The sequence below is a fragment of the Bos mutus genome, chromosome 8 (assembly GCF_027580195.1).
Source record: "Bos mutus isolate GX-2022 chromosome 8, NWIPB_WYAK_1.1, whole genome shotgun sequence".
Taxonomy (NCBI): Eukaryota; Metazoa; Chordata; class Mammalia; order Artiodactyla; family Bovidae; genus Bos; species Bos mutus.
The window spans coordinates 70,557,788-70,570,786 of record NC_091624.1 but is presented as its reverse complement, the minus strand read 5'-3'; the positions used below and the strand labels follow the sequence as shown (position 1 = coordinate 70,570,786).

At 36.3% G+C, this 12,999-nt stretch overlaps 1 protein-coding gene across 3 annotated transcripts in view; it reads left to right on the top strand.

The window, feature by feature from the left end:
• PUM3 (pumilio RNA binding family member 3) overlaps positions 1 to 12,999 on the top strand; it is a 41,541-nt gene that overhangs the window by 11,201 nt on the left and 17,341 nt on the right. For all 3 annotated transcript variants that reach the window (XM_070375830.1, XM_070375832.1, XM_070375831.1), the window contains exons 6-12: positions 2,716 to 2,807; positions 3,058 to 3,126; positions 4,276 to 4,450; positions 5,401 to 5,504; positions 6,653 to 6,731; positions 9,572 to 9,670; positions 10,758 to 10,811. In XM_070375830.1, the coding sequence (XP_070231931.1) occupies positions 2,716 to 2,807; positions 3,058 to 3,126; positions 4,276 to 4,450; positions 5,401 to 5,504; positions 6,653 to 6,731; positions 9,572 to 9,670; positions 10,758 to 10,811 (672 nt within the window). The remainder of the gene's footprint in view (positions 1 to 2,715; positions 2,808 to 3,057; positions 3,127 to 4,275; positions 4,451 to 5,400; positions 5,505 to 6,652; positions 6,732 to 9,571; positions 9,671 to 10,757; positions 10,812 to 12,999) is intronic.

The following is a 12,999-nucleotide window of genomic DNA, read 5'->3' as shown; positions in this document are numbered from 1 at the left end:
AGACAAGAAAGCCTTCTTCATGAACTGTACGTGAAACTAGAAGAAAGCAACAGAAGGGGAAAGACTAGAGATCTCTTCAGGAAAACTGGAAATATCAAAGGAATATTTTGCCCAAAGATGGGCACAATAAACGACAGAAATGGTAGAGACCTAGTAGACATTGAAGAGATCAAGAAGAGATGGAAAGAATACACGGAAGAACGGTACAAAAAAGATCTAAGAGAACCAGATTGCTGTGATGATGTGGTCAGTCACCCAGAGCCAGACAGTCTGGAGAGCAAAGTCAAGTGGGCCTTAGGAAGTACTGCTGTTAATAAAGCTAGTGGATATGATAGAATGCCAGTAAAACTATTCAAAACCCTAAAGGATGATGCCATCAAAGTGTTACATTCAATATGTCAGCAAATCTGAAATACCCAGCAGTGGCCACAGGACTGGAAAAGGTCAATCCTCATCCCAATTCCCAAGAGGAGTAATACTCAAGAATGTGCTAACATCAGACGGTTGCGCTCATCTCCCATGCTAGTAAGATCATGCTTAAAATCTTGCATGCTAGGCTTCAGCATTATGCGAACCAAGAATTTCCAGATGTCCAAGCAGGGTTTAGAGAAGGAAGAGGAATCAGAGAGAAAATTGCCCACATTTGCTGGGTCATAGAGATCGGGAATTCCAGAAAAACATCTACCTCTGTTTCATTGACTACTCTGAAGCCTTTGACTATGTGGATTATAATGAACTGGAAAGCTCTTAAAGAGATGGGAATACCAGACCATCCTACCTGTCTCCTGAGAAATGTGTATGCGGTATGGAACAAGAAGCAAGTATGGAACAACTAATTGGTTCATGATTATGAAAGGAGTATGACAGGGCTGTCTGCTGTCACATCATGAGATGTGATATACGCTGAGCACATCATGAGAAATGGCAGGCTGGATGAGTTACAGGCTGGAATCAAGATAGGCGGGAGAAACATCAACAACCTCAGATATGTGGATGATACCACTCTAATGGCAGAAAGCGAGGAGAAGCTAAAGAGCCTCTTGATGAAGGTGAAGGAGGAGAGTGAAACAACTGGCTTAAAACTAAATATTAAAAAAAACTAAGATCATGGCATCTGGCCCCATTACTGCATGGCAAATGGGGAGTGGGGGGCGGGGGGGCAGGGAGTGGAGAACAACAACAGCATCTGGGCTCAAAGAAATTCATTCCAGAGTCATAAGGATAGCAAGTTTCTTAATTTCTCATAAACTTACTTTCATCTATAAATATCTAATAACACCAACTCACTTTTAACTCTACATCGGAAAAATAATTTAAACCACATACATTGGTTACATAGTAGGTAATCAATATATGCACAAAAACAGCCTAATTTAAAAAAATAATAACTGTTTATTTATTTATTAATGGCTGCACTGGGTCTTCGTTGCTGCACCTGAGCTTTCTCTATTGGGACACACAGGGGCTACGGTAGTGGTGGTGCAAAGGCTTCTCATTGTAGTGACTTCCTTGTTGCAGAGCATGGGCTCTAGGCACATGGGCTTCAGTAGTAGCAGCTCTCAGCTCTAGAACGCAGGCTCAGTAGTTGTCGCACGCGGGCCTTGTTGTCCCACAGTGTGTGGGATCTTCCCAGACCGGGGATTGAACCCATGTCCCCTGCATTGGTAGGTGGATTCTTAACCACCGGACCACCAGGGAAATCTCAGACTGATTTTTTAAAATTATAAATTTTAAAATTATAAATTAAAATTATAATTATAATTATATAATTAATATATATATACTATATATTTTTATATTATATATATTTATATATATATATATATATATATAACATAAAAATTAAAATTATAAAATTTTAAAAATTTTATCAAAAATGTCTATACAGATCTCCCTTAAGCAAATTCTTCTGCAACCTGTGACTTTGATGAAGATACACCTTTACCTTCAGATTTGTTAGAATTTAAAAATTTAAAGACAGACTTAGCAACAGGTAATAAGCACTATTAAAATAGACTAGTATATAAAAAGTAATAGTGCATGACTGATTATCTGTGGTTATTGCTTTAGAAAATTAATCAGGAAGTCCATCAATGAGGATCTAATCCATCCAGTAGTTGTGAGGGGGTTAAGGTTGGAGAATCAGATTTGAAATACTTTTCTAGGAATATAACTGGATGTATATTCAGGAATTATAATGAAAATGTGAGAAATGGAGTGGTAAGCTCATAATGTAATTGCAGTGTGTATCTGGATATAATTATTTATGTAGCAAGACTTTGGTTGCCAAAGCCAAACATTCCTAGATCATTTATATTTAAAAAAAAAATCATAGCATAATAGAATTTTTGCCCTGGAAAATTCCTCTTTTAGGTAAAGTAACTGTCAGAGAAATGAGAAATACAGTATGTATAATCATTGTACAGATTTGGTTTGGTTTTAACTATAATGATAAAATCTTACAAAATAGTTAAATCCAGTCCTATCTCAATGCCATACAGTAGCCAGCAAAACCAAAGAGTGCCACTCTGAACAATTAAATAAAGAATTGTACTCCCAAGTAATGTAGATTTGATTAGCCATGAAGACCCCTTTTTTTTTTTTTTTTTTCTCACAAGGAGTTGTAAAAGAGGGAGCAATACAACATAAGTAATATGATAGAAACATACATTTTCAGGGAGATTTTGTCTAAAGGCCCCAACTGTTTTCCTACAGATTGCATTTGCGCACGATTCAACTCGAGTGATCCAGTGTTACATTCAGTTCGGCAATGAAGAGCAAAGGAAACAGGCTTTTGAAGAATTGCAGGTATTTCTTATATGTATTTTGTAATCATTGGTATAAAGTTGCTTGTTTTCTCTTGAAATACCCAACACTGTGTTGAAAAAGAATTCTGTTGAGGAATAGCAGAGTGTCCTCGGCAGGACCTTTTCTGTTTTTGTGTGTTTTTTGCCTGGGACAAATAGGGAGCGATTTGTTTGTGTTCCCAGGATTGTGCGTTCAGTTCTCTCCTTGTTTCTGGAGGTTACCCAATCATTGTAATGTATTTTGTTTTTCAGGTGATTTGGTTGAGTTAAGTAAAGCTAAATATTCCAGAAATATTGTTAAGAAGTTTCTCATGTATGGGTGAGTTGTTTTATTTATAAAATATTTTAATTAGTTTTTTAAGATTTGGATAACGTATTGTGTGCAAATGTTTCTTAAAAATCTGTGACCATGATAGTAGCCTTAAGCAGATGCTGGTAATGTTTGCAAGGAATATGGTCTTAAAAAACAGTTATTGAAAAAATGTAAAAGTAGTATTGCCTTCATTGACCTTACAAGTGTATCTTGAAGTCCTGGAAGAAGAGAAATGGTTATAATGAACTTGTAATTCGTCACAAGTTATTTAGAGGTTGGAGTGGTGGGAGGGGCAGGTGAGTAGACCAAACCAGGGTGAGTGGGTTAGGAAATGGCAAGATAGGAGGATTTCCTAAACCAGGTGGGATTAATACTCGTCTTGCCCTCCCAAGTATAATAATGTGCCAAAATGTGCTAACCAACAACCAAACAGTACAGCTGGCAAATTCCTAAAAACTGTATTCCTGACTGGAATTATTGGCCTCTTGATTATTTTAGGATAGAATAGAAATACTTGTGATTAAGTCCTGTTTTAAAAGAGAATCCTGGGATATATTTTATTCATATTATCCTGCACTTTGACTTTTACCTTCTCCTTTTCTCCTTCTACCCAACTTCTTTCAAGCTAAACAGTTTCCTGATGGGAACGGACATTTATGGAGCACTTACTATGTGCTGCTTACAGTTCTCAGTGTGCCTTAACTCATTTATCCTCACAGTAACCTTATTCTTTCCATTTTATGACTGAAGAAGCTGAAGCACAGAGCAGTTAAATATCTTGCTCAGGCAGTCTGAGCTGGTCAGCAGAGCCAGGTTTCAAACCTAGGCAGGCTGCGCCTCAAGTCACAGAGAAAATTTGCTGGTGGTCCAGTGGTTAGGATTCCATGCTTTCACTTCTGAGGGCCTGGGTTCAATCCCTGGTTGGAGAACTAAGATTCCCATAAGCTGCACAGCATGGCCAAAAAGAGGAAAAAAAGCAAGGAAATACAAGGTAGAAATACAGGGCAATTTGGTTTTCCTTCTCACAGCATTTCTCTGGGGTAGTCACTCCCACACACACAGTGATGAGGGGTCTCAGGAGAAGTGTGTGTGTTTTGTCACCACCCAGCTTTCTCCTTGTATCGCTTACTTTTCCTGTGGTCACATCGGATTTAGGAGTAAAGCACAGATCGCAGAGATAATACGAAGCTTTAAGGGCCACGTGAGGAAGCTCCTGCGGCACGCGGAAGCGTCCGCCATTGTGGAGTACGCCTACAATGACAAAGCCATCCTGGAGCAGAGGAACATGCTGACGGAGGAACTCTATGGGAACACGTTCCAGCTTTACAAGGTGATGCTTCAAGACAGTTTTTTCCTCGAGATTTACTTTTCCTTTGTGCTGTTCCTTACCTCCAGTGCCCTGTATTCAGAATGTATTTTTCCTTTGGTTGTTCTTTGAAGAGACTGTCTCCTAGCCTTTATCCTCTTGGACTATTTTGTCTCTGGTGTATTGAGCAAGGGATCATACTTAAATTTCTCTTTCCCTGAGCACTATCTTTAAATCCCCTATAAATTAAAACTGCTTGCATTACTCCTTTGCAAGTACTCTTGTGTACTGCTTCAATACTTCTGTTGCTACAGTAGTCAGATAGACCTAGGAAGATTCTTAATGGAGCTTTGTAAACACCCGCTAACCAGCCCTGGTTGAAGGGCATTGAGCTCCCTGTTGGCTGTGGCTGACCCTTCTCTGGGTCCTACGTGGAGAGGACGCAGAGTGGAGAGACCCAACCCTGGGTGTACTACAAGGCTAGTAGTGGGACTAGGACAGTTAAGGGATCTAGTTCAGACCTTAGACACAAGTACACACATTTATCTCAAGGGAGATGGATTGGTTCCTGGGTTGCTTCTGCTAGTCAGGTTCCGCTCCTGGCTTGAACTTAGTGCTCCTTTGTCACAGTCACTCTAGGAATATCCAGCTAATCACAGAACACATGGTGGCAAGACTTTGTTAACTGACTACTTGGTCTTGTGAATAGGCACTTGTTAAGTGCTTGGCAGGTCTTTACTGGCTAGCTTTTGATTTGGTTGGTTGTTTAGCCTGAAAGTACAATGGTGTACATCAAATGAGAATTAGGTAATCAGGAATTACTCTGAATATATCCACAGAGGTGCTTTTATTATGTAAATATGGGAAATCTAAAAATTTAAGTTTATGTAAAATGACTCTAATTGATTTTCTTTGGTCTAAAGTTGGAGAAACGTGATCAAATTTAGAGGGGCTTGATTTTTCTTCTGTTGCAGTCAGCAGATCACCCAACTCTGGACAAAGTATTAAAGGTACAGCCAGAAAAATTAGAGCTTATCATGGATGAAATGAAACAGATTCTAACTCCAATGGCCCAAAAGTAAGAAAACTTTTTTTATGTTTTATTAACAAATAGCATTTGAAAGGGGAAAGTTTTATGTAGCCTTTGCATAGGAAAGGTGAATAGTTTGCCAGTTACGGTCTACTATATAAATTAGATTGTGAGACTTAAAAGTCCATGCATGTGGCCTACTTGGCATTAGGGCGTTGCTCTGAAACCAGACTTCCTGGGTTGTGAATCCTGGTGCTTTCCTCAATTACTGACTCTATGCCCTTGGGCAACTTAACTTCTCTGTGCCTCAGTTTCCCTATCCAGATAATTATAATAATAGTGTTTATTTCATAGAGTTTTATGAAAATTAAACGAGTTAATATTTCTAAAGCGCTCAGAACAGTGCTTTGCCATTAAAAGCAGCTTATTTTTGCCTTCTACTTGAAAATTCCATGTGAACTTAAATTTGGTGCCTGATCATTAACCTACACTGTACATCTGAATTCATCATGTGTCACGCTAGGAGGCTTGGATCAATTAGGTGTTGTTGCAATTGCTGGCTCAGGCGGTAAAGCGTCTGTCTACAATGCGGGAGACCTAGGTTCGATCCCTGGGTCAGGAAGATCCCCTGGAGAAGGAAATGGCAATCCACTTCAGTACTATTACCTGGAAAATCCCATGGACAGAGAGCCTGGTAGGCTACAGTCCATGGGGTCGCAAAGAGTCGGACACGACTGAGTGACTTCACTTTCACTTTGATCTGTTTAGGTTTTAACTGCGGAAATGTTTTTGTTAAACGGGTACATTATAAAGGAGGCATGACAAAAAGAAAATAGCCATTAAAATGTAGTCCACATGTGGATTTCTAATCACGTGTCCATTGTTGGGTAAAAGAAAGTTAATGGCTTTATTGAAGAAAATTGAGTGTGTTTTGAATAATAATTTCATATTTGCTGTTTAAGTACTAGAAATTTGTATTCTGGTCTTGGTTGTAGATGGCACTAATATTTTTATAGGTCTGTAAGTTTTTTTTCAAGTCTTGGTGTTGCTGAAGGTAGTCTTTTTATGACAAATAACATTTGCTAAAACCATTTCAGTTGTTTTGATTATCTTAGGACAACCAAAGTTACCTATCTCTGTATTATTATACTACCATTTCTGACCGTTTTTTTTTTTTTTTTTTTTTCTGTTTTCAGAGAAGCTGTGATTAAGCACTCACTGGTACATAAAGTATTTTTGGACTTTTTCACCTATGCACCCCCAAAGCTAAGATCAGTAAGTTCTTGGTTTTAGTTTTTAAACTGAAACATTGAGTGCTGTGTAAAAATGTGAAATACTTCTTTCATGTATATTGGTTTTTGAAATTTTTAAAGAATTGTTTCCGTATTTAGAAAATATAATGCTCTCTACTTCCTTTGAAGAAGTCTACTTCTTCTATTTAGACTTTTTAGTCTATGGAATTTAGACTAAATTCCATTTAGACTTTTGCTAGAAAGACAGTAGACCTGACCATAGTTTTATCAGTTCCATTGAATTTTCATATTTTAATTACAATCTGGAGAGTATACTCTAGCTTAACATAATCAGAAAATTAACTAACACATGGAGGAATATTCAGCATTCAAGGAGTTTGAAATTCACCTTTATTGATACCAAAAAAAATGAAAAAGAAATTATATTGGTGTTAAAAGGTGACTGGAGGATACTTAGGTAAAACTAAATGGACCGTGAAAGACTGGACCTTATATAAGAGTGAAGGTAAATTGCACTGCCCTTCAAGTCAATGATGGGACTATAGATGAGAATTCATTTAGTCCCTTGAATTTTGCTTGCTTCATCATACTGTGAATTCGTTGTCCGTTTGTTCTCATTCTAATAATAAGCAATAACCAAATAATGAGATTCACATTTTTTTTTTTAAATATGCCAGATTGAACATACATAGGAATTTTGACCCTCTCAAAATTGACATGCAAATTAGTTTTCCAAGTGTAGCCACCTATCTAAGCACGTAGTTTAGTGAACGTAGCAGTTGCTGCTTCTCTTTGGAGAAGAGCTCTCGTTTCCTGCACAGTATCTCATAGTTCTGGATTTTCTGAGGCAGGACTTTATTTTCAGAACTGAGAAAATGATCATTTTAATATATTCCATAAAGTGTTTATCTTTAGTGTTGAATGTGTTTTAGTAATAGCAAAAAAATCATTGGGAACTTAGTGTGAATATAAAGTAAACAGACAAATCTTTGTGGGCCCTGGGGCATTTTCAATAGAGAGATTTAAAAAAAAACAAAGAAAAACCTTTGGAGATAAAAGAAGCATGATTGGAATATATGTGTAACTCCCCAACTGGACAGCTTTGAAGAGATTCATAAGTTTAGATATGTAAACTGAAAGCTGTACTCTTGAAAAGGGTTGTAAGATAGTTATAAGTGGAATTTTTTGTTCTTATTGATAAAAATAGGCTACTTTTCTCCTTCCTGGCAGGAGACTTTGTATTTATTTAATATAAATTTTTAAAATTGGGAATGGATTAAACTGGCCCTGCAGCTGTTAGCTGGCAGAACTCATCTTGTCCTATATGCTTGTCTTCCAAATATAATTACAAAATATATGCATACATTGAAAACAGAAAATAAAGACTAAAAATAGCTAAAATTACCTCATAATAAAAATGACTGGGTTTTACTAAAAGGTAATTAATGACTGGGTTTTACTAAAAGGTCAGTTCAGTTCAGTTCAGTTCAGTCGCTCAGTCGTGTCTGACTCTTTGCAACCCCATGAATCGCAGCACGCCAGGCCTCCCTGTCCATCACCAACTCCCGGAGTTCACTCAGACTCATGTCCATCGAGTCAGTGATGCCATCCAGCCATCTCATCCTCTGTCGTCCCCTTCTCCTCCTGCCCCCAATCCCTCCCAGCATCAGAGTCTTTTCCAACGAGTTAATTCTTCTCATGAGGTGGCCAAAGTACTGGAGTTTCAGCTTTAGCATCATTCCTTCCAAAGAAATCCCAGGGCTTATCTCCTTCAGAATGGACTGGTTGGATCTCCTTGTAGTCCAAGGGACTCTCAAAAGTCTTCTCTGACACCACAATTCAAAAGCATCAATCCTTTGGCGCTCAGCTTTCTTTATAGTCCAACTCTCACATCCATACATGACCACAGGAAAAACCATAGCCTTGACTAGATGGACCTTTGTTGGCAAAGTAATGTCTCTGCTTTTGAATATGCTATCTAGGTTGGTCATAACTTTTCTTCCAAGGAGTAAACGTCTTTTAATTTCATGGCTGCAGTCACCATCTGCAGGAATTTTGGAGCCCCCAAAATAAAGTCTGACACTGTTTCCACTGTTTCCCCATCTATTTAAGTGAAGGCCTAGTCTAAATGTCAATATAGAGATTAATTTTTCTTAAGAGAAATGTTACTTAAGTGTCTTGATGGTGAATTATTAATGTGATTTCCAGAGGTAATCCATTGATAAACTAAAAAAAGAAAAATGTTTTCAGACAAAATTATTATTTTGACTTTTTTGGATGAACGTTTTATTTATCTGGCTTTTTAAGTTAAAAGCTCTCTTCTTATACCACAGCCAGTTCTTAGATTTCTTTTTTCTTGAAAAGTCATTGAGAATATACTATACATATACAGTTAACCCTTGAACAGTATGGGAGTTAGGGGTACTGACACTCCTGTCCTCTGTCCTCAGTCAGAAACCCACCTGTAATCATCCCTACCCTATCAGGGATGGGGATTTACCCAACTGCAGATGGTATAGTGCTGTAGTACATATTAGTGAAAAAAATTCATGTGTAAGTGAACCTTCTTCAAATCACACTCAGGGGTCCCCTGTATACATACTTTTCTGAATAGACTTTGATGAAACTTAGGTATTTTAATAGAAATTTCCTGGGGGCAACGTTTACTGCTTTTGATAGAAAAAGAATGTTTCTAGGAAGCAGTTATATATATGCATGCCTGTCTACAAAATTAAAATTTAAGTTGTTTGCTACCTATACTCTCTGCCTTTCATTCTCTGTGCATTACTGCTCCTTACTAGACAGACTGTGAAAAGCAAAAAGAAAGAGTAAACCAAAGCCCTGACTGCATTTATTCCCCAGGAAATGATTGAAGCCATCCGAGAAGCAGTGGTGTACCTGGCACACACGCACGATGGCGCCAGAGTGGCCATGCACTGCCTCTGGCATGGCACGCCCAAGGTAAGGGTCAGTCAGGAATTGCATTTTCAGTCTCCTTGGGGTCTTGCCCTGTTGTGCACAGCATTGTCTTTGCAAAGTTGTACCTCAAGGCCTCAGAGAAACCAGCTCCTCTTTGAGCTTCTTGTTGCTTCTCTGCTGGAGTCTTCAAGTTTGAAAATCTTGTGTTGCCATTGTATGGGAAGGGATCTGTCAAGCAGATAAACACAGTATTTGTTGTTTAGTTGCTAAGTCGCATCCAATTCTTTTGTGACCCAGTGGATTATAGCTCACCAGGCTTCTCTGTCCAAGGGATTCTCTAGGCAAGAATACTGGAGTGAGTTGCCATTTCTTTCTCCAGGGGATCTTCCCGACCAGGGATTGAACCTGTGTCTCCTGCGTTGCAGGCAGTTTCTTTACCACTGAGCCATCAGGGAAGCCCAAACAGTGTTTATGTTCGGGTTTTTAAAAGTTTTGATACCTGTCAGTTTCTTTGATTCCTTATTTAATGATTTTAGTGCTGGGAAGGAAGAGGAAAGAAAAGAAAATGTACAGCCATGCATTGCTCCTCTGGATCTCAAGTACTTTGAGGGAAATGCTACAGATCCATATTAATTATAGAAGCTTAATAGAAATGATCCTCATTTCCTTAATTGGTATATTCTCCTTTAAAGGACAGTTGTACTTTGTCCAGTTTTTAATACAAATTTAATTTCTATTCAATAAATAATGTATTGAATGCCATCTGTATGCTTGACTTTTATGCATTTGAAGACAGCTCAGATATTGGAAGAGGGATCTCAGTTTTTAGTATAAAGGAAAGTAGTTTTACCAGGCTTGCCTTGCAGCTGATAATTTCATGCTTCCATATTTATGTCTCAATGGAATGTCACAAAGAAGTCTAAGATTATAGTAGCTCTGAGAGGAATTCTTATAGTATATTGCATTTTTTTGTTCTGGCTAAATAACTGTTTTCACTAATGAAAAGTATGCCACTCCAGTGGAAGTTTAGGATTATATAAAATTTCTAACTACGAAATACCTTAATCTATAGCTATCTGTAACTAAATCTGTAACTGTAAGTTCATTGAGACAATTTTTCTTTTTTAAGGACAGAAAAGTGATTGTGAAAACAATGAAGACTTACATTGAAAAGGTGGCTAATGTAAGTATAAAAACTGCATATTTCTTTTAATACTTTTGAATAGTAAAATTATAGGAAATTAGAAAAATTTAGAAAATTATCAAGAAAATTACTTGTTATTTTATTTCATTATAATCTAAATATATGCATATACATGTATTTTTACATATTATTAAATTTATACAAAATGAGTTTGTTTTTCATTTGACATTGTACTTTGGCAGTTTTCCATTTTTATTAGATAATTTTGAAGACCTTAATATTTAGTCTTTAGGGAAACTGCACTTCAGAAACTTGTTACCTGTTTTCATTATCATCAAAAAAATAACAGAAAGTGAAACTTGTCTCTCTTTTTTCTTCAATTAAATCTTTAGTATGGTCAAAGAAAATTTTAGTTCTAAGTTTTATAATTCTTTGAAATCTTTTTTTTTTTTTTTTTTTTCTTTGAAATCTTTTGGAGATGTTTTAACAGCTTTTCAAATGAAATTAGAGGATATAAAATGTGTTTCTTCTGAGGAAATAATTACCTCAAAAAATAATATCTCTGTATTTAAATAAACTAAGTCATTTTCCATAGTAATTCTAAAATATATGTAGTAATAAGCATTAATTTTCAATTTTTTAATTTTTTTTATATTATGTTTTATAGCTTCTAATTTGCAGGTGAACTAAAAATGAGTGATATCAACAACTTTTCCCTATAAAAAATTCCAGTAAGCACTATTGGCATCTAATGAATACTTGATATAGTAAATGATAATTCAAATTCAGATAAATTAGAGCTCTGAGATTATATACATACCTGTCATCTTCTGTAGGGTTCTAGACTAGGAAGAGAGTATAAAACCATGGAGAAGGCAGCCAACTTGCTTGGAACAAAATGGAGTAAGAGATTCTCTAATGAGTTGTTTTCAAAGTATGAGAATTTTTTATGATTCATCATTAAATCTTTTTGTATAGCATTTTAATTTGAATATTTTGATTTAGAAATGAATAAAAATAGAATGTTACTGGAAAGTTCCCTTATTTGGGAGGGGTGGATAAATTAGAATTTTGGGATTAACATATGCACACTACTATATAGACAGTGAATAATCGACAAAGATCTACAGTGTAGCACAGAGAACTCCATGTATATATATAACTGAATCACTTTGCTCTACGGCTGAAACTAACACAACATTGTAAATCGATTGTACTCCAATATAAAATAAAAATTTAAAAATAAAATGACATCAAAAGAGAAAGTTATGAAAGATATTAAAAGTCTTCAGTAATAAAGTTAGATTGTTTTCCAATTTTGTTATATCAACAATAATTTTTCTTTGGAGAACCAAATCCCCACAAGGCATTGCAAAGTTAATAAATTAGCAATGCAGTGCCTGTTTTATCTTAAGGAGTTGCTTCTAAGGAGGTGAGATAAGCTAATACTGTCCATGGGTTTGGTCTCTGGGTTATTTGGAAGTGTTTAATTTCCATATATTAGGATATACTCTGTATTGTTTCAGTCTTTTAAAATTTATGACTTATGGCCCAGCATATGGTCTGTCTTAATGTCTTGAAAAGAATGTGTGGCTATAGTCCTCTATAAATGTCAGTTAGATCAAAATGATTGGTAGTGTTTTCAGATCATGGATGTTTTTGCTGACTTATTTATCACTGTCTACTTCTGTCAGTTGCTGAGGAAGTGTCGTAAAACTTAGAGCTATAATTGTGGAATTGTCTGTTTCTCACTTAAATTCTGTTCCATCTTCTGTATTCACCCAGTGATATTTTGCACTGCATACACTTCCGTGTGTGGGACTTAAAGAACCAGAAAACCGGTGGTTGTGTACTATAAGCACAGTGTTCTCTACTTTGTTTCCTTCACTTAATTCATCTCAGGGGTCATTTTATTTCTCTCTCTATATATCTATATATCGCCAGAGAAATCCATTGGTTGGTAGCAAAAGTCAAATACCTCTAGAGTTAAAAAAATTTTATATCATCATCTGGGATAGAAAAGAAATATGCCAGAAGCTTTGAAAACTCTTCTTTAACATAAAGTAGAAATTCTTTAAATCTTTGGAACACTGTCAGCATTATGAAAATAATTCTGTTATTTAAAGAGTGACAGTTGTGAAAGTCCTAATGTATATTTATGTACTCTCGTGCTGCTATAGGTTTTAAAAGCAGTTCACTTCATCTTATTCTCATATGCAGTATTTAA